General features: G+C 45.6%; 2 protein-coding genes across 2 annotated transcripts; both read right to left on the reverse strand.

Moving 5' to 3' along the window:
• Positions 1 to 13,606: 13,606 nt before the first annotated feature.
• On the reverse strand, positions 13,607 to 15,158 carry LOC136510812 (uncharacterized). The gene is made up of 5 exons (XM_066505143.1): positions 15,042 to 15,158; positions 14,659 to 14,959; positions 14,415 to 14,528; positions 14,245 to 14,278; positions 13,607 to 14,100 (listed from the first exon to the last, which is right to left on the reverse strand). Exons 1-5 carry the CDS (start codon positions 15,156 to 15,158, stop codon positions 13,920 to 13,922), a joined length of 747 nt encoding a protein of 248 aa, XP_066361240.1. The 3' UTR covers positions 13,607 to 13,919.
• A 930-nt stretch (positions 15,159 to 16,088) lies between these two features.
• On the reverse strand, positions 16,089 to 19,544 carry LOC136513734 (acyl carrier protein 2, mitochondrial-like). Its single transcript, XM_066507694.1, has 2 exons — positions 19,246 to 19,544; positions 16,089 to 16,541 (listed from the first exon to the last, which is right to left on the reverse strand). The coding sequence occupies exons 1-2, from the start codon at positions 19,453 to 19,455 to the stop codon at positions 16,365 to 16,367; spliced, it is 387 nt and encodes a 128-aa protein (XP_066363791.1). The 5' UTR covers positions 19,456 to 19,544; the 3' UTR covers positions 16,089 to 16,364.
• Positions 19,545 to 19,874: the final 330 nt, after the last annotated feature.

Here is a 19,874-nt window from a genome sequence, read left to right on the forward strand (position 1 = left end):
ATCCATCCCAATCACTCTAAATAGCATCGGCTCAACGACGGTTAAGCCAAAGGTCCAAATTGAGCCAAACTGGCTCTAATACCAATTGAAAGGGGACTGTGACACCTAAGAGGGGGGTGAATTAGGCAACTTAAAATTCTAACTCTAAACTATGGCCTCTTTGTCTAACCCTAGCAAAACCTATGCAAAAGATGAACTATATAAATGTGCAACTACGGTTTTGCTAGTGTGTTGCTATCTCTACCGCAAAAGGAGTAATATAATCAATGTAAATGCGGAAGCTAAAGAGCAAGGTAGAGATATACAAACTCCCGTCGATGACTCCGGTATTTTTACCGAGGTATCGAGAAGCGCGCAAGCTTCCCCCTAGTCCTTGTTGGAGCCCCTTGCAAGGAATCCCTCGCAAGGGCCAAGCTCCCGGTTGGGTAACTCCATGGATAGCCTCGGGCCTTCCCCACGCGCAAGTGGGTCTCCGACGTGCCTTTCGGCAAGGCTCTCCTAGATGCTCCCCGCCGTCTTCACTATCAAGCTTCCGGCCGAAATACCACGGGCCTTGTTCCCTTCGGTACACGGTGGTGGCCACACCACAAATGCGGTTGGTGTGATCTCGCAAGACTACAAGCCCCTCCGATGTACAACAATGGTGCTCGCAAGCACCGAGTAGTAAGAGGTATGCAAACCTCACTAAACACTAGGCCTAAACCTAGAGCAAGCGCATAAGCGGTAGTCTAATCAAACTAAGCACTTCACAAAGCACCTATGCTAATCACCTAATGAAACACTAAGCACTATGCAAGTGGAGATCACTAAAATGGTGTATCAACACCCTTGGTATGTTTCCTCAGTTCCACACTACTCATTTGGCCGGTTGGGGATTGTATTTATAAGCCCCACTGAGAAAGTAGCCGTTGGGGATGAAATCCCGCTTTTCTGCTACTGATCGGATGCTGATCACGTCCTGACCGGACACGTCCGGTCGTCCTGACTGTTGGAGCCACGAACAATTGATCGGACCCTGCCAGCGTCCAGTCACTTGCCACCGGACGTGTCCGGTCGCAAGTTTGCCGCTCTGGAACCTCTTGATACTCGATCGGACGTTGTTGTCCTGCGTCTGGTCGATTTGCCGCTAGCATCCAGTCCAGCGTCCGATCGCTGCTGCTGATGCTGAGCCACTGATCGGAGCGTCCGGTCACTTCTATGAGCTCGTTTCTTCGTGATCTTGCATACGGCTTGGTTCCTATCTTCGTGCTTGGACTTTGCTTGATATCTTGAGTTTTCTCTTATGCTTCTAAGGTCTTGCTTGAGGTGTTGATCATTGGATCACATCGCCTTTGTTCAAGTCACGTCTTGCATCCTATTGAACTACAAAACAATCGCTTGCAAATTTATTAGTCCAATTTGGTTGTGTTAGTCATCAAACACCAAAATCCAAAGTAAATGGGCCAAGGGTCCATTTTCCTTACAACCGCAAGGGTGCCGTCGCCTATGACATGAAAACCCTAGACATGATCAGGCAATATGCACAGGTCCCGGTGGACCCAAAGGAACCACCGGTCAAGCAGCAAAAAAACAACTGCAGTGGCAACTACGACTCCGGCAACCCCGAAGCCGAAGGACACGCCGAAGGACCCCGAATCCTCCAAAGTAGCTGCGGCCTGAGCTAAGGCACTAGCTCCACTAGCTCAGGAACCGGCGGCCACTGCTAGCCATGAAGAAGATGATGAGTTGGCAAAGGCTCCTGATTCTACTCCTCAAGCAAAGGATACCCAGGATGCTACGTCAACAAAGAAAGTCCAATTGGATCCCCAAGATCCGGCCAAAACCACCAATATCGAATCGAATCTAGATCCTCAATAGGAACTCGAGGTCATTACTTTTCTCTAGGCAAATAAAGATGTGTTCACTTGGGAGACGTTTGACATGGCTAGGATCCCTAGAGAAGTAATCGGGCACAAACTTGGTCTACCAGCTAGCGCCCGACTAGTCAGATAGAAGCAAAGATGCTACACCCTAGAAAAGTGAGCTGCCATACGTGATGAAATTAACCATCTGTTGAAGGTAGGTTTCATACGAGAGGTCTCTTTTCTAGAGTGGCTAGCGAACCCCATCATGGTGAAGAAGCCCAATGGTACACGGCGGATGTGCATGGACTACACTGACTTGAATAAAGCAATCCTAAAGGATGAATATCCCCTTCTGAGGATAGATCAAATTGTAGATTCAACCTCCGGATGCGAATTGCTATGTTTTTTGGATGTCTATTCGGGGTATCACCAAATTAGCATGTGGATAGATGATGAGGAAAAACTACATTTGTAACTCCTTTCGGTGTATACTATTATATTAAGATGCCTTTTGGCCTAAAGAATGCTGGTTCTATGTATCAAAAGTGTGTTCATATTGTCCTTGAAGGCCAAATTGGCTACAATGTTGAAGCATATATTGATGACATAGTTGTTAAAAGCAAATTTAGAGGTGATTTAATAACCGACTTAAAGGAAACTTTTAACAATTTATGTAAGAACAAAATGATGCTCAATCCTGATAAATGCATGTTTGGTGTTTCTTTGAGTAAGCTACTCAGGTATTTGGTGTCTCAGTGCAACATCAAAGCAAATCCCAAGAAGGTCAAGGCTATCGAAGATATGCAGTCTCCATGCAGTCACAAAGAAGTCTAGAAACTAGCTGGAATGATGGCAGCCCTAAGTCAACTTGTATCCAAGTCAGGTGAATGAGGTATGCCATTTTATAGATTGCTACGTAAACATGATGGTTTTCAATGGAACAAATAGGCCGAGGAAACATTTCAGAAATTCAAGCAATACCTGAAACAATTACCGACCCTTGTGCCCCAAATGATGGTGAAGTCATGCTCTTATACATAGCAGCAACCCCCAAAGTTGTTAGCGCAGTCTTGGTGGTCGAGCGTCAGGTGAAAAAATCCACAAAGTAGCATCCGGTCTATTTCGTAAGTGAAGTCCTCCATGACGCCTAATCTAGGTACCCTAACATCCAAAAGTTATTGTATGTCATACTAATGTCTTCTTGAAAGCTTAAACGTTATTTCTTGAGTCATAAGATCAAAGTGGTTTTGTCCTATCCACTCGGCACTATTGTACACAATCGGGATGCCGTCGATAGGATAGCCCAATGGTCCATAGAGCTAGGAGAATACGATATACAATTTGTACCTCGAACTGTGATCAAGTCACATGCTCTAGCTGATTTTTGTTGTAGAGTGGACAAACCCCGAACCTGGAGAGGCAGCGCAAAACCTCGAGCATTGGCTCATGTTTTATGATGGTGCAAAGTGTAAAAACAGCGTGGGGGCTAGTGTTGTCCTGGTATCACCAAGCACAGACGCTATGAGGTACGCAATTCAAATTGATTTTACTAACCAACTCCGACCAACAATATTGCTGAGTATGAAGGCCTATTGACTGGCTTGCGAATTGCCATATCCTTGGGAATCCGAAGGCTACTCATGAAAGGAGATTCAGAAGTAGTTGCCCAACAAACCTCCAAAGGATATCGAGTAACGAATGAGAACATGGCCTCATATCTACAAGCATACCGATGGTTACAGTCGAAATTTGATAGACTTGAAGTCCAGTTCATTCTGCAAAAATATAACACCGATGTCGACTCTTTAGCTAGTTGAGCAGCTTCACGACAGCACCTAAAGGGAGACGTCCTGGTCAAAGTGCTTGAAAAACCCTCTATCCTGATCTCAAAGTCAGGTCCAAACCCCACGTTTGATCCATCAAGCGACGAGGCAATACTCTGCTAATTCCTTAGGAAGTCTACGCTGGGCGATCCGGCTCGTGCTGCCGCTCTAGTTGGAAATAGGGAGAACTGGATGGATCCAATCCGGGCATACCTAAAAAACCAGGATACTCTGGTCAATGGTGCAGATATGGAATGAACCAGCCATAAAGCCATGCTCCATACAATGGTTGACGGTATCCTCTATAAACGGGCCGTAATGGGGTTCTTCTCAAATGCATCACACAGACCGAGGGCATTAGTTTTCTCCAAGACATCCATGGAGGAATCTGTGGGTTCCATATCTCTCATCGGGCATTGGTAGGTAAAGCCTTTCGACAAGGGTTTTACTGGCCAACAGCTCTTCAAGACGCCACCGACCTGGTTAAAACTTGTGAATCATGTCAATTTTCACAAAGCAAATACACCAGCTGGCCCAAGCATTGAATACAATTTCACTATCCTGACCATTCGCCACATGGGGTATTGATATACTAGGAACATTTCCAAAGGTCCGATGAGGATACAAGTTCTTGATTGTTACCATCGATACTTTTACTAAATGGGTCAAGGCAGAGCCGGTCGGACGTATCACCAAGGAAAACACAGTCAAATTCTTGCATGGCACAGTAATGCATTTTGGCGTACCCAACCGACTAATATCGGATAATGGAACACAATTTATAAGCAAGAAGTTTGAAAATTTTATGTGCCGCCTATGAAATAAAACATCCTCGGTCTTTAGTAAACCACCCGATGACTAACGGAAATGTTGAACAAGAAAATGGTATAATATTGCAAGGGATTAAGACCCAATTTTTTGACAGGCTGAATGCCTATGACAAATTGGGCACAAGAAGTCCCGATAGTATTATGGTCGATGCGCACGACATCTAGCCATGCTACGTGTGAGCCCCCATTCTTCCTTGTGTACGGTGCCGAGGCAGTACTCCCACTAGACATACGACTTAAGTCGCCACGTATATTGATGTTTTTTGAAGAAGAAGAGCCTGAGCGTCGTGATCTAGACCTGATGCTGCTCAAGGAAGAGCGTGATAGAACCGCTTACTGAGTATAACAATATCAGCAATCCCTTCGGAAATATCACAACCACCGTGTGCGCAGTCGAGCTCTAAACATCGGGGATTTAGAACTAAAAAAGGACTAACATACAAAGGACAAAACCAAACTATCTTCTCCTTGGCAGGGACTATACATCGTAGTCGAGATAGCTCGCCCGAGGGCTTACAAATTGGCTGAAATCGACGGCGACATACTCCCCAATACGTGGAATATGGATCAACTATGGCGTTTATATGCTTAGATTAGTTGTGCTTCAGTTTTGCCATGTTCAGTCAAATTTCTTCTACATGTACGGTTTAATATCTTGCCCCTTTGTAATTCACATGCTCGGGGGCTAGAGCCTGCCGGTAGCGTCGTACGAGCCTGTTGTAAATTCAGCCAAAGGCTTGGGAGCTACCTTGGTTGTTTGTTCGACGGATATTCAAGCAGATCATCGTCCGAATATTCACATAAGAAGCAACAAAGCTGCCAGAATTTACCCACTAAGTCTTTACTCTTCATCTGAATTCCAATCCAGATAAAGAGTCGGAGGCTACCATATACATATTCACTAGTATAAAATTTTGTGGATCATGCAAAGATAAAATGTCCGAGTCCACATAAATATTGGGAACTATGCAAACCCACGGCCTATGTGCGAAGGGAAAAATAGCGACATCTTCGGTTAACAAACGAGAATTTGCTAAAGCTCGATCAGCTCGGGACGAACAGATCAACTCGTTGAAACCATTAATAATCCAAAGACATAAGTCATTATCAGCCTATTACTATGTAGATAATGTGCAAGCATTAAAATGCAAAACTAGACTGATAAAAGATTTTTTCTTTATTGACAAACTTCGCTGAAACGCGGATTTACAAAAGAGGTATCCTAAACACCTTAATTGACTACTCTTAGACCGATCACCAAGTCGGGCCATAACAAATCCCGATCTGCAAGGACGACGAGTTCTTTGCGGTACAGGGACATTATGACCCGATCAAGGTAATCGTCACCAAGCTCAGGCGCTTGGTGGAGGACTAGGAGGCACGACAGCTTGCTCCAGTGGCCTGGCGTGCATCGTGGAGCCCTCCTCTTCCTCATCGCCTGAAGCAACTTCCTTCTCCACCTTGCCGGCCCCCGCTGCCACAACGTCTTCATCATCGCTAACCAGATCCACTAGGGCCCGTCACCAGGGACCCCGAGGGCTTCCCAGTTCAGCTCGACAAAGAGTTTCTGGGCAAGTTCCCTGTAGTCAGGGATCTCTTCCTAGTTCAGCTCAGCATAGAGCCGTCGGGCAAACTCCTAGTCACCGCTTGTATCCGGGACGGTAGTGACCCAAGGAGTAGATGGGCCAGCATCAGAGGGACCGGTGCTGGCAGTGGCAACAAAGGAAGCAACCAAACCCTCTGACTAATCGTCAGAGAGCTCAATCACTCCCTTTGGCAGAATGCTTGACTCAAGCCCCTCTAGGGCCAGGGTGACGATCCCCACGACGCTCGCCACGCCCTCTTCTTCCTCCTTCTTCACAACCACAGCCTCCCCATGAGAGAGCACTGGTGAAAGGTCCTAATATGGCTAGAGGGAGGGTAAATAGCCTATTTAAAAATCTACAAATCAACTAGAGCAATTTGATTAGTATGACAAATAGCGAGAAGCAAACTTGCTCTAGCTCTACAAGGGTTGCAAGCCACCTATCCAACAATTTTAGTTGCAATGATTCCTAGGCACACAACTTGCAAAGTTACTACTCACTAAGAGCTCTCAATCTTGCTACTCTAAAGAGCTCCACTAGATGAACTTAAAATAACAAAGCAAGCTCTCAATTCTAATTACACTAAAGAGTTTTCCACAACTAGTTTGCAAGAATATAAATGAGTGAGTAGGGTGATTATACTGCCGTGTAGAGGAGTGAATCAATCACAAGGTGAATATTAAATCAATCACCGGGAGAATACCAAATGGCAAGAGACAACCGATGTGCTTGCCAACACGCTACATCCCCGTTGTGTCGACCAACAATTGGTGGTTCGGCGGCTAAGAGGTATTGCACAAACCTCGTCCATTTGGTACAACTTGATGTTGTGGGCACAAGTATAGGCTAGCAAGATCCTATTGCTTCCAATCTTGCAACCAGGGCATATGTTTCTCCAAAGTCAAGATCTTCAACTTGAGTGTAACCTTGATCTTGCTTTGTTCCTTATTACTATCCCCTCTTGATCTTGCTTATTCCGAAAGACCCACTTGGTTCCAATCACATTATGATCCTTAGGCCTCTCAACTAACTCCCATACTTGGTTTCTTGTAAAGTTGTTTAGCTCTTCATGCATAGCATTGACCCAATCAATATCCTTCAAAGCTTCATCTATCTTCTTAGGTTCAATGGATGACACAAATAAGAAATGCTCACAAAATGAAGTCAATCTTGATCTAGTTTGCACACCTCTTGAAATATCACCAATGATAGTGTCCAAAGGATGATCTCTTGCAACATTGGTTGGTTGAAGCACTTGCACTTGATTGCTTGCATTTGATTGATCACTTGGTTGAGATGATGAACTAGCCATTTGTTGATCTTGCACATTGCCATCACTAGTGCTTGCTTGGATTTGATCATGAGAACCACTAGCTTGCACATTTGAGTTAGAGAGCACTTGATTCTTGTCATCTTCAATATCAATCACCACTCTAGGCCTTAACTCACCAATGTCCATATTTCTCATTGCCTTGACCAATTGAGTGCCTTTCACATCATCTAGATTCTCATCTTTCTCTTGGGAACCATTTGTTTCATCAAACTCCACATCATGAACCTCCTCAAGAGTACCACTAGCCAAATTCCAAACTCTATAAGCCTTGCTAGTAGTGGAGTAACCAAGCAAGAAACCTTCATCACATTTCTTTTCAAACTTGCTCAATCTAGTGCCTTTCTTCAATATGTAGCATTTACAACCAAAAACCCGAAAGTATGCTATGTTAGGCTTTCTTCCATTCAAAAGCTCATAAGGTGTCTTCTCCTTCATGGGGTGACAATAGAGTCGGTTGCTATAATAGCAAGCCGTGTTGATTGCTTTGGCCCAAAATGAATGACTCATATTGTACTCACCCAACATTGATCTTGCCATGTCAATCAAAGTTCTATTCTTTCTTTCAACTAAGCCATTTGATTGAGGAGTGTACTTGACCGAGAATTGATGTCTAATTCCAAATTCATCACACAACTCATCAATTCTAGTGTTCTTGAATTCACTACAATTGTTACTTCTAACTTTCTTGATAGTTGTTTCAAACTCATTGTGAATGCCCTTGACAAATGATTTGAATGTTGCAAACACATCACTCTTGTCAATAAGAAAGAACACCCATGTGTATCTAGTGCAATCATCCACAATCACAAATCCATATTTGTTTCCACCAATGCTAGTGTATGTGGTTGGTCCAAACAAGTCCATGTGCATCAACTCAAATGCCTTGGATGTGCTCATCATGCTCTTCTTAGGATGTGTGTTACTAACTTGTTTTCTGGCTTGACATGCACTACATAGATTATCCTTCTCAAATGTGACATCTTTCAAGCCTCTAACTAAGTCATGCTTAATCAATTTGTTCAATTGTTTCATTCCAACATGACCAAGCTTTCTATGCCACAATCAACCCATGCAAGACTTAGTGATCAAACATGTTGACAATTGAGCTTCTCTAGCATTGAAATCAACCAAGTATAGATTCTCATATCTAAATCCTTTGAATATCAAGTTAGAGCCATCTACACTTATAATCTCTACATCATCCACACCAAATATGCACTTGAAACCAAGATCACACAATTGAGCTACCAATAATAGGTTGAAGTTCAAGCTCTCTACTAGTAGCACATTGGAGATGCTCAAATCATTGGATATTGCAATCTTACCAAGCCCTTTGACCTTGCCTTTGCCATTGTCACCAAATGTAATACTATCAATCCCATTGCTCTTGTTTTCATTGATTGAATTGAACATTCTTGGATCACCTATCATGTGTTGTGTGCACCCACTATCAAGCACCTAATGCCTTCCTCTAGCTTTATAATTGACCAACAAAAGAGGATCAATTCCTTTTAGGTACCCAAACTTGCTTGGGTCCTTGAAGGTTAGTTACCAAGGTCTTTGGTACCCAAATGGCCTTCTTCTTTGGGCCCACAATTGGTGTACCAATGAACTTAGCCTTCACACCATTGGCACCCTTAAAAAGCATGTAACAAGAATCAAATTTAATTGAGGATACATTAGGTAGCTTGTTCTTGTTAATCTTGCAATTTTGCTCTATATGTCCAACTTGCTTGCATCTATTACAAAACCGACCATTGCCCTTCACAAAGCTAACTTTGGGAGTGACAAAGGCCGCCTTGCCTTTCTTGGGGGTATAGCCTAATCCCTCTTTGTTGAGAGAAAACCTTTGGCTACCCAAGCACTTTAGCAAGTGGGCTTCTCCACCATAGGCATCGCCTAAGGCATGAGTGAGCTCACTCACCTCCTTCTTGAGGGTCTTATTTTCCACCATTAGTGAGGTTTCACAAGTGAGACCATCATTCAAAGGTGAAGTAGAAGTGGTAGTGCTACAAGAAGTGTTAGTGGGAGCAACAAAATTAGATTCATCAATAAGATCACATGTTAGTCCCACATCACATGATATGATCACTTGCTCCTTCTTGGCTTCCTCCACTTTGACTTGTTCAATGAGAGAGGAGTGAGCCTTTTCAAGCTTAGAGTGAGCTTTGCCAAGCTTCTCATGGGCTTCCATTAGCCTCTCATGAGTAGCATTGAGCTCATCAAAGGATTGCTCAAGAAATTTTACTTTCTTGCACAATTCTTTGCACTCCTTTCTCTTCATCTCATTGCAAGCGTGCACTTGCTCACACATGTCCAAGAGCTCCTCCTTGGTGTACTCCTCATCCTCATCCTCATCATTATCATTCCTACAAGAGTCACTTTCACATTCATCATCATCACTCTCATCATAATTTACCTTGGTAGGCTTTGCCATGAGACATGTCGATGGAGTGTCGAAGATGGAGAGCTTCTTGTTGATGGTGATACTTGCTAGTGCTCTCTTGATAGATTTCTTGTCATCATCACTAGAGCTATCACCATCCAAGGAACCATCACTATCCCAAGTGACTACATAGCCTCCACCCTTCTTCTTCTTTTGGAAGGTCATTCTCTTCTCCTTCTTCTCCTTTTCATTTTTATCTTTCTTGTGCTTCTTCTTCTCATCTTCATCATTATCACTATTGTAGGGACAATTTGCTACAACATGATCGAGGCTCTTGCAATTGTAGCATCTTCTCACATACTCTTTGCTCTTGGTGTGATCTCTTCTCTTTCTTGCACCATAGCCCTTCTTCTTCATGAATTTGCCCATCTTGCGCACAAATAGAGCCATGGCTTCATCATCAATGTCACTAAGATCATCATCATCACTTGATTCTTTCTTGGACTTGCCCTTGTTCTTGGATGACGATGAGCTAGCATTAAATGCTACACTCTTCTTCTTCTTGTCCTCTTCTTCCTTCTTGTCCTCCTTGTCATCCCCCTCCCTTTCCACACGGTATGTCTCTTGGGTCATGACATCACCTAGTACTTGGTTGGGGGTAATCTCTTTCAATCCTCCTCTTATGATGAGCAATCTCAACATCTCAAATCTTGGAGGTAGGCACATCAAGAATCGATGAGAGACATCATCATCCTTGATCTTCTCTCCCAATGCCTTCAAATCATTGACAATCACTTGTAAATGATGGAACATCTCCGAAATTCTCTCATCTTCCTTCATCTTGAAGCTTGTCAATTTATCCTTGAGGATATACAATTTGGCACTCTTCACTGCCGGTGTGCCCTCATATGTTTCCTCCAATCTCTTCCACACCTCATTTGCTCTTTCACAATCCTTGATTTGCTCAAACACCTTGGAATCAATGGCATTGTATATGGTGTTGAGAGCCATTGTATTGTATTGATTGTTGATCTTATCTTGGTTGGTGGGATCATCGGGATCAATGATAGCATAGTCATTCTCGGTCACTTCCCATACTTAATCATTGATTGAACCAAGATACATCCTCATCTTTCTCTTCCAATAATCATAGCATGTGTCATCAAAGAATGGTGGTTTACCCCCCACATGGTTGAACACAACTTGAGCCATAATTTAACACCGAGGTTGTTAAGCCTTAATCAAACGGTGACCATGGCTCTGATACCACTTGAAAGGTCCTAATATGGCTAGAGGAGGGGTGAATAGCCTATTTAAAAATCTACAAATCAACTAGAGCAATTTGATTAGTATGACAAATAGCGAGAAACAAACTTGCTCTAGCTCTACAAGGGTTGCAAGCCACCTATCCAACAATTCTAGTTGCAATGATTCCTAGGCACACAACTTGCAAAGTTACTACTCACTAAGAGCTCTCAATCTTGCTACTCTAAAGAGCTCCACTAGATGAACTTAAAATAACAAAGCAAGCTCTCAATTCTAATTACACTAGAGAGCTTGCCACAACTAGTTTGCAAGAATATAAATGAGTGAGTAGGGTGATTATACTGCCATGTAGAGGAGTGAACCAATCACAAGGTGAATATTAAATCAATCACCAGGAGAATACCAAATGGCAAGAGAACCGATTTTCTCCCGAGGTTCACGTGCTTGCCAACACGCTACGTCCCCGTTGTGTCGACCAACACTTGGTGGTTCGGCGGCTAAGAGGTGTTGCACAAACCTCGTCCACACGATTGGACACCGCAAGAACCTACCCACAAGTGAGGTAACTCAATGACACGAGCAATCCACTAGAGTTACCTTTTGGCGCTCCGCCGGGGAAGGTACAAATCCCCTCACAATCACCGGAGATGGCCACGAATAATCACCAACTCGTGTCAATCCTCCACCGCTGCACCAAGCCGTCTAGGTTGTGGCAACCACCAAGAGCAACAAGCGAAATCTGCAGCAAAACACGAATACCAAGTGCCTCTAGATGTAATCACTCAAGCAATGCACTTGGATCCTCTCCCAATCTCATAAAGATGATGAATCAATGATGAAGATGTGTGGGAGGGCTTTGGCTAAGCTCACAAGGTTGCTATGTCAATGCAAATGGCCAAGAGAGTGAGCTTGAGCCAGCCATAGGGCTTAAATAGAAGCCCCCACAAAATAGAGCCGTTGGGCTACTCACTGCACTGAACACAGGCCGACCGGACGCTCCGGTCAGATTGACCAGACGCTGGACCTCAGCATTCGGTCATGCGATGTGCGCCACGTGTCATCGGCTTCAAATGCCGATCACCCGATTTCAACGGTCAAGTGATGACTGGACGCATCAGTTAGAAAGTGACCGAACGCTGGACCCCAGCGTCCGATCGTTTCCAGTAAGGTTTCAAATGCAAGATTTCACGACCGAACGCGTCCGGTCAAGTCTGACCGGACTCACCCAGCGTCCGGTTACTCAATGTATCCTCTGTGTGTCCCATGTCAGCGCACGTCAGCATTGACCGCCACCGGAGTTGGAGACGATGACACCGATGGGGACGACAGGGGCGAGGCCCCAACGGACTGCCCAGGAGAGCCCTCGAGCAGCAAGTGAGGGATCTTACAGCGGCGGCCGGTGGTTTTTGTCCTCATGATTGCAAACGTGGAGGCACTAAGTGGATCTAACAGAGCACTTAGACGCCCGCTTATAAAGCCAGGGGCGGGGTGATTGGGAAAGGCAAGCCAATCATCACCCACGAACCGAAGCAATGCATTAATCGCAAGCCACGTGTAATCCTCGGAAGTCGAGTCGGCATAGGCACTCGAGTGGGTGACAACCGCCGCTCGACTCACATGGAGACTGGGTTGACAAGACGAGACAACTCTAGAGTATGGCTTATTTTATTTTTCTAGCTCATCGCTCAACTATGCGACCCTGTAACCTCTATCTGACCAGCCTTGTTTCCACGGGTATAACCTCGGGATCTAAAATAAAGTCCTGATTCCGAACACCCTAAAAGGCCCGAGTACAGGAAGGTTACCGAGTCTCACTTGACCGATAAGCTCATGGGCTACTGACGGTGCCATACTCCTAGGATTCCCGACTACCGGATATGCTGGCTACCGAATCTGTACCGAAGAAGGCCTGAAGGTTCACGACTCGCCTATTCAAGGAAGGATATCTGAAGATCACACAAAGACTCCGACTAGGGCACGACTATTTAACTTGTAGGGCAAGTAGGCCTTGGATATAAATAGCTAGCTAACCGCCCTGTTGTAATCATCAAAACTCTCATAGGCATAGCCCTTTGTAACCTGTCATCTCGCCATTTTGACGAGATCGCAATATAAACAAGTAGCTGCTGGACGTAGGGTTGTTACTTGCTTCCCGGGGCCCGAACCAGGATAAATCTTGTGTCCTGACTATGCTTGCTCTTTGCACCAGATGAGTTCCTCCAAGAACTGAATATCTGCCGGTAAAAAAGTCCGACAAAGAGAATTGTTATATTTTAGGTGTGTTTGAATTGTTAGGCAACAATTTTAGACAACGCAATTAAAAGGACAACTCACAAAAGTGAATTCATAGGTTTTTCTATAGTCAAACAATAAAAAAATTAAATTTGTCTAATAAGCAACCTAAAAAACTAGGCACGTGAAAATAGACGTGTTAATAAAAAAAATCTACAGGGTGGATATAATAAGTGAAAAGAACCCCCTCGGTTGTCGTTTAATTTCCTTCGTTGCACCGTCTTTGAAACGCGACCGAGAAGGCCAGACTGGTCTTCAAAGATATCCTGTAAATTTTATATGGAATTCAGAAATTATCTCCGCGTTCCAAGCCGGCTTCATTTTTTTTCCATGGCCAAACTGCCGGGCATTCTGCTACCGCGTACCGATGAGCAAACGTGTGCATATACAAGGATGGTACACGGCGTGAGACGCGCAGTCCCGACGCAGCAGACGATCGAGAAGGAACAGTACATGGTAACGTGATTCGTTTGTCTCTTTTTTTTTTATTATTCTCTCCCTAATAATGAAATAAAATATGGGTCTCAATTCTCCAGTCGATCCACATACGGAGGCCTAGCTAGGGGCACTTGGGGCCTCCCCTCTTGGTCTTCCAGTTGTTGTAGCAGGGGCAGGTGTTCTTGTTGCCGTAGGTGCCCGCCGGCACGCACAGGCACGCCGCGCAGCACTTCCGGCAGAAGAAGAGGCACGGCTTCCGGTACGCCGTCCCCGAGCACCGCGCCGCGCACCGGCCCCGCACTCTGTTGCAAAACACGCACGCACGCAGCACAGCAACATCTTCAGTATTACGTACTACTCTATAGTATTCGTCGACGACGTGCGATTCAGAGAGGTGTTACTCGTCGTGTGTGTGTATATATATACACACACACACACGGACGGACCTTGGGGCTGGAGGCTGCCAGGGGTGACACCGTACTGCAAATAATTGAACATCATCAAACCAAGGTAAAAATCAGAGCCATTTTCCATCACCAGTCAAGTGTCAAGGTACTGTCATCGATCGTATCGGCTGTCGCCACCACCGGACAGTACGTGTTGGTGTGGTACTCACCATTGGGAGTGGGAACGCGTTGGGCTTGGCTGGCGGAGGAGCAGTGGAGGAGTTCATCGCGGAGGAGCCGGCCGGTGCCAGAGCTGGCCCCGGCGACGGCACGTAATAAGCTGCCTGAATGAACGTACGGCAAAAGAAACTCACGGCATGAGCAAGATCAACTGTGAATTAGTACTATTGATTGATCAGACCAAGAAATGTCCTCGATCTGCTGTGCCAATATATGAGAGAGGGACAGATCGACCTGGCCTCCTTGTTGGGAGAGAAGCGCGACCACCACAATTGCCGCGCAGCAGAGCAGCAGCGACCGTGGGCTCTTCCTCCTCTTCATAGCTGATGCTAGTTCTCGCCGCACTCTGAAGCCTGAACCTCGAGCAAGACGGAATAATGGAAGAAGTGGAGAGTAAAGAGATGTTGGCTGTCGGCTGTCGGCTGTCGGCTGTCGGCTGTCGCCGCACTCTGAAGCCTGAACCTCGAGCAAGATGGAATAATGGAAGAAGTGAAGGGGAGAGTAAAGAGTGGAGATAGGTGGTGAACCTTGAAAGCTATAGCTCCTGAACTAGTACCACTTTCGATTCAACAATTCAAGCTAGCTACCGTGTGTGTGTAGCTATATATGTGTAGTACCTTAGCTACTACTAGCTCTTTGCCCTTCAACCCCGGTTTGCCTTGTGAGGGAACATCAGCCAGCCGCATGCTATTCAACCTGCAGGCCGAAGCAGCAGTTGGATCGGGACAATGCATGCTTGCAGTTTTGGTAGCTTTCTGGCGGTGGCTGGGCGCGCCCCGCCCCGCCGACCATCCAGCCCAGGGGTCCAGGGGTATGTGGTGGGCAGCTGGCGGCCTGGCAGATGCGAACGGCGGTTAGGATAGCCCGATCGAGCTTTTGGCACATCACGGCACGGGTGACGAACAAAAAACAAATAAATAAATTCATGGGCGATGATGGGGTCCGTGTCCGGCCATGTGAGCAACACGACGAGCATGCATGCGTCCATGTCAATGCGACGGGATTAACATAACCCAGACGCCATGCCGTCTTCGCGCACGCTTGTAAAGTTGAAGGATCGAAGGCTACCTGTGGCATCGCATTCGCATTCGCATTCGCATTCGCATTCGCATTCGCACGTGACACGGAGCGGAGGCAGGCAAAGCGAAGAGGCTCAGCCGCTCAGGCGTCAGGCACGCAACACGCATGCAGCGAACAGGGCAGGGAGCCACAGCCAGGGACCGTCGTCACTCGACCACCACGCGCCGCATAGCCACTCGATCCATCGCCCATCGGCCGGCCGGCTGCTGGCCGCAGCGACGTGCAATCTGCCCTCCCTGCACGCGACGCAGGGGGTCGAGTGGAGTTGGGACTCGCGAGGCATCTTTCTCCCGCTCCCGTGAGCACACTGTGGTCGTCATCGGCGGTATGTACGTACGCTGCGTCGGACCTTGTGCGTGGCACGTAATAAACCAGATTTTTATTGTTCTTATTAGAAAATATAGAAGACGACCATACAAACCAGCCAAATGACTAAATTTGTCTACTTTCAACAGTTCAGGGTCGACAGTGCAGTTTCAACAGTTAGACGATACCGTCCTTTACCCAAAAATGAACTGATGTGCAACTTGGAGAATGAAAAATATACTTCACCCTTTCAAATTTACACATGAAGCAATTTAAGCAGAAAGAAAGCCCAAATGGATCTGTGGATTAGTTTACTAATGAGGGTTTCCATGCACCGTGTGTACAATGTCATGAAGGTGTTCCACAGTTGACACACACATCACATGGGTCACAAGAGCACAAAAATCGTTTGGTACACGTTTTATTTCAACAGATTCAGAAAGATAAAGAAACGACTTCCTATCTACTGGGGCAAGCTACAGAAAACTGGTACCATGTCGCATACAAGTTCTGGATGCAAACGCACGTTGCAATACGAAAAAAAAGAAATCCTCTTATTTTGCTTGAGGATGCGAAGCGATGAAGTCAACCGCTGTCTTGATGGAGTCAATCTTCTCTGCTTCATTGTCAGGGATCTCGAAGGAAAATTCTTCCTCAAACGCCATCACAACCTCGACAGTGTCCAAGCTATCGAGTCCAAGGTCCTTCTGGAAATGGGCAGTAGGTGTCACCTGCGATTTGATGGAGAGACAAGAACTGGTTACTGATGACGGCTCAATGCTATGGATTTATAATCCCTGAACATATTCTCTATACCACTGGAGTTCAATATCTAATATTGGACCTAGTTTGCAATACAAATTAGAGAAGTCATGCCACACACTGATGCCCATGGAACACAGAAGTAATGCAAACACTAGTGGTCATTTTGTTAAGCCCCAGATTAGAGAACTTGATTACTGAAGCAATGCAGAAATGAATCAGAGCAAGCATACGACATATAGTTTAAATTTGAAATACAACCAGGAGTCCAAGGTACTAAGACAACAGATTGAAGGATTGGCAAATATCTTAGTTGCATATGACGGACATTAAGTATAAACCAGAGAATTGTTATACTGATCTTAAACAACAAAGCACAGAGAAACATTTTTTAAGAATTAAGAAGGGTACTTATTTCATGAAACACAGCATGAATAGATTTTCCATTGATAAAAAACAGCTGCTTCCTCCAATCACAAATATAAGTCCATCTGGGTTTGTCCAAGTCAAGCTTTTTTAGCTTTTATAACCAACAAGTAGCTGCATTTGTGCAAAACTAGGAATAAATTCTAGGGGGTTTGTCTAAATGTACTCCTATCAGATACTACTATTTGTTTATTTGTTTTTTCTAAGGGGTACTCCAAGACAATGTCTAACAAGAATAAAGGGTAAAATATTAAAGAAAAAGATACAAACAAAACATATTGACAAGTTTTCGCCCTCAATTTGATTGTAAATGGTCAGTTATATCAGGCCATACTAGCACTTGTACATCTATCAGGATGTTCCCATCAAATGGTCCACTACAACATGCAGGACAGACAGTCAGACACTACAACAAAGTTGGATGTAATGCTAAAACAATGAAAGAAAAGACATCACTATAGTTATCATGTAAAACACTTTTACAACATATAACTCTTTCTATTGAACACTAATATATATATTTGCAGGCAAAGAGAAAAACACTGGAGATTTATTAGACATATAGTTATGTTGTGATCGGAGAAAGTGAGAATTATTACACTACACACTTGGTGATTATGCAATTAAAATTACCCAAGCATTATTAATAAGAAACTCAAGTTCCTATAGGGAAGACAAAAGCTTTAGCAGAAATCTAAGTGCAGATTTCATTGTTTCAAACTTTGAATCCCCACTTAACCGTTTCACAATTGTGAGATATTCGGCCACAGTGATAATATGTTCACAAGCTGTGAGTTCTTGAAAATAAAATAGGACAACAAAGCTAAAGAAGGTAGCCATATATTTCAAACTGAACTAGGAAAAAAAGCCAGACACAACTCACAAGGTAGCAGACAAGACATGGCATCTCAACAAGATGGAGAAACCGACTAGCTTGCCAGCTAGTACAACGAAGAGGCTTAAGGTTGCAATGGCCCTCTCTGGTTCCACTTCTCCACAATGGCCCTCTCTGCTCGCTTACTGCGCCGCTCCTGTCTCCTCCTTTCGCCTCGGTCCAGGGAGCAGCATCCCTCCAGCTCCTCCAAGCGACGAAATGTGGCTTCCCTTCCACCTCAGGCCGGTCACAGACCTTCGCCTGCGTATCCTCCGCCCCCATGCTCGCTTACCGAGCCGCTCCTGTCTCCTCCTTTTGCCTCGGTCCAGAGACCAGCAGCCCTCCAGTTCCTCCAAGCGACATGATGCGGCTTCCCTTCCACCTCAGGCCAGTCAGCGGCAGACCTCTAGGCCTCCCCTGTGCACTAACCTCTGCCTTCCTCGTCGCCCTTCGCCGAGCTCATCACAATCCTCTGCTGATCTACCTTCGCGTACTTCGCCGGCCTCCACCATGCTCCTTCCGCCGGTTGAGATCCCCTTCAAGATTGACTAGGCTGGCCAAATCCCCTCTAAAGATCCACATCCTGGTGGCTCTCCTTCCCCTCTCATGCCCACACCAGTATCTCCCCTCTGGCATGTATGCCACCATGGACCTCCTTGCCGCCTGCCTTCCCATCACCGAGCACCTCCTTGCCACCGAGTGCAGAAATCAGTTACTGGCACTGCCATATGTGTCTCGTGTGTCAGTGTCTAAGAAAAGCTGTAGACAAGCCAGGCTGCCAAACATCTACTTGGACTTCTTTGATAAGCAGCTTGTGTGGGCAGCTGGCCTAAAGCTTGCTTTTCTATGTAAAAGGTTCCAAACAGGGCCAATATCATGAAAATTAAGTAGCCCATATATTGATGCAAACTTCGTGCACTATCCAATGTCACTGAGTACCAAATTAACCAGTAGCAAAGAAATTTAATTGTTTCTGAGTCAAACATTGACAACTATAACATTGAAAATTTCATTTTTTTCTGAATCAAACATTGACAACTATAACATTGAATCATAAGTAGGAACTCGTGCTGTCCTATACCCCTTGTAAACAAGGATTCCATCACCATTCTTCTCCATAAGGCTTCCACCACTAACTCAAAAACAAACTCATAAGTAGATCATTGGATTCCTGAACTAACGCTTTACAATCACTTAAACATTTATGCCCAGCTATTCGTGGAGAGCCTAAATCACACCATAACACGAAACCAACATTAGGACACGCACGCTCAAAACCCTAAACCATCCAGCACAGATCCGGATCCGCGAACAGAACAAAACGTACGGGCAGCCGCAGAAGCATCCGCCGAGAAGAGATAGATCACGCTCACCTTTGAGGGTTCAACCTTCTGGAAGTTCTTCACGACGGAGAGGACGCGGTCGGCGACCTCGCCCTTGTCGAGGAACGACCCCTTCGTCTCCTCCGTCGTCGACGACAGGAGCCTCCGTGCCGCGAGGATGGTCCCTGCCGCCGCCGCAGGGTGGGCCGCCGGCACGCGGAGGTGGGCCAGGAGCGCCCTCCTGGCCGCCGCCATCGCCATTTTAGTATTTTATACTCCTCGAACGAACGAACGATCGATCGATCCAAGGTGCGCGGCGGCGAGTGGGGAAGAGAAGGGCAACGTGGTCGTGGAGACCTCGTGGCCGAATTTTTTATATTTTAGCCTTTTTTTTTTTAAGTTTCTCACAAATAGATTCTCGGTGGAAAAAATTTAAAAAATGAATCATTAGCTCGACGTCATTGGTGCTGGCACCGAGCTAACACGTCTCGACGCCAGCGTTTCGGGCGCCGAGCTCCTAAGCACGGTAGATGACATGGCTGTGAGTTCGGCGCTAGTCACTCTAGCGCCGAGCTCAGCGTCGTAGATCTTGGCGCCGAGCTCGGCGCCAGAGTGACTGGCGCCAAGCCTTTAATACCTATGGGCCCCGCGCCTCTCTTCCTCTCCCTCTCTCGCCCTAG

Source organism: Miscanthus floridulus, chromosome 16 (assembly GCF_019320115.1).
Source record: "Miscanthus floridulus cultivar M001 chromosome 16, ASM1932011v1, whole genome shotgun sequence".
Taxonomy (NCBI): Eukaryota; Viridiplantae; Streptophyta; class Magnoliopsida; order Poales; family Poaceae; genus Miscanthus; species Miscanthus floridulus.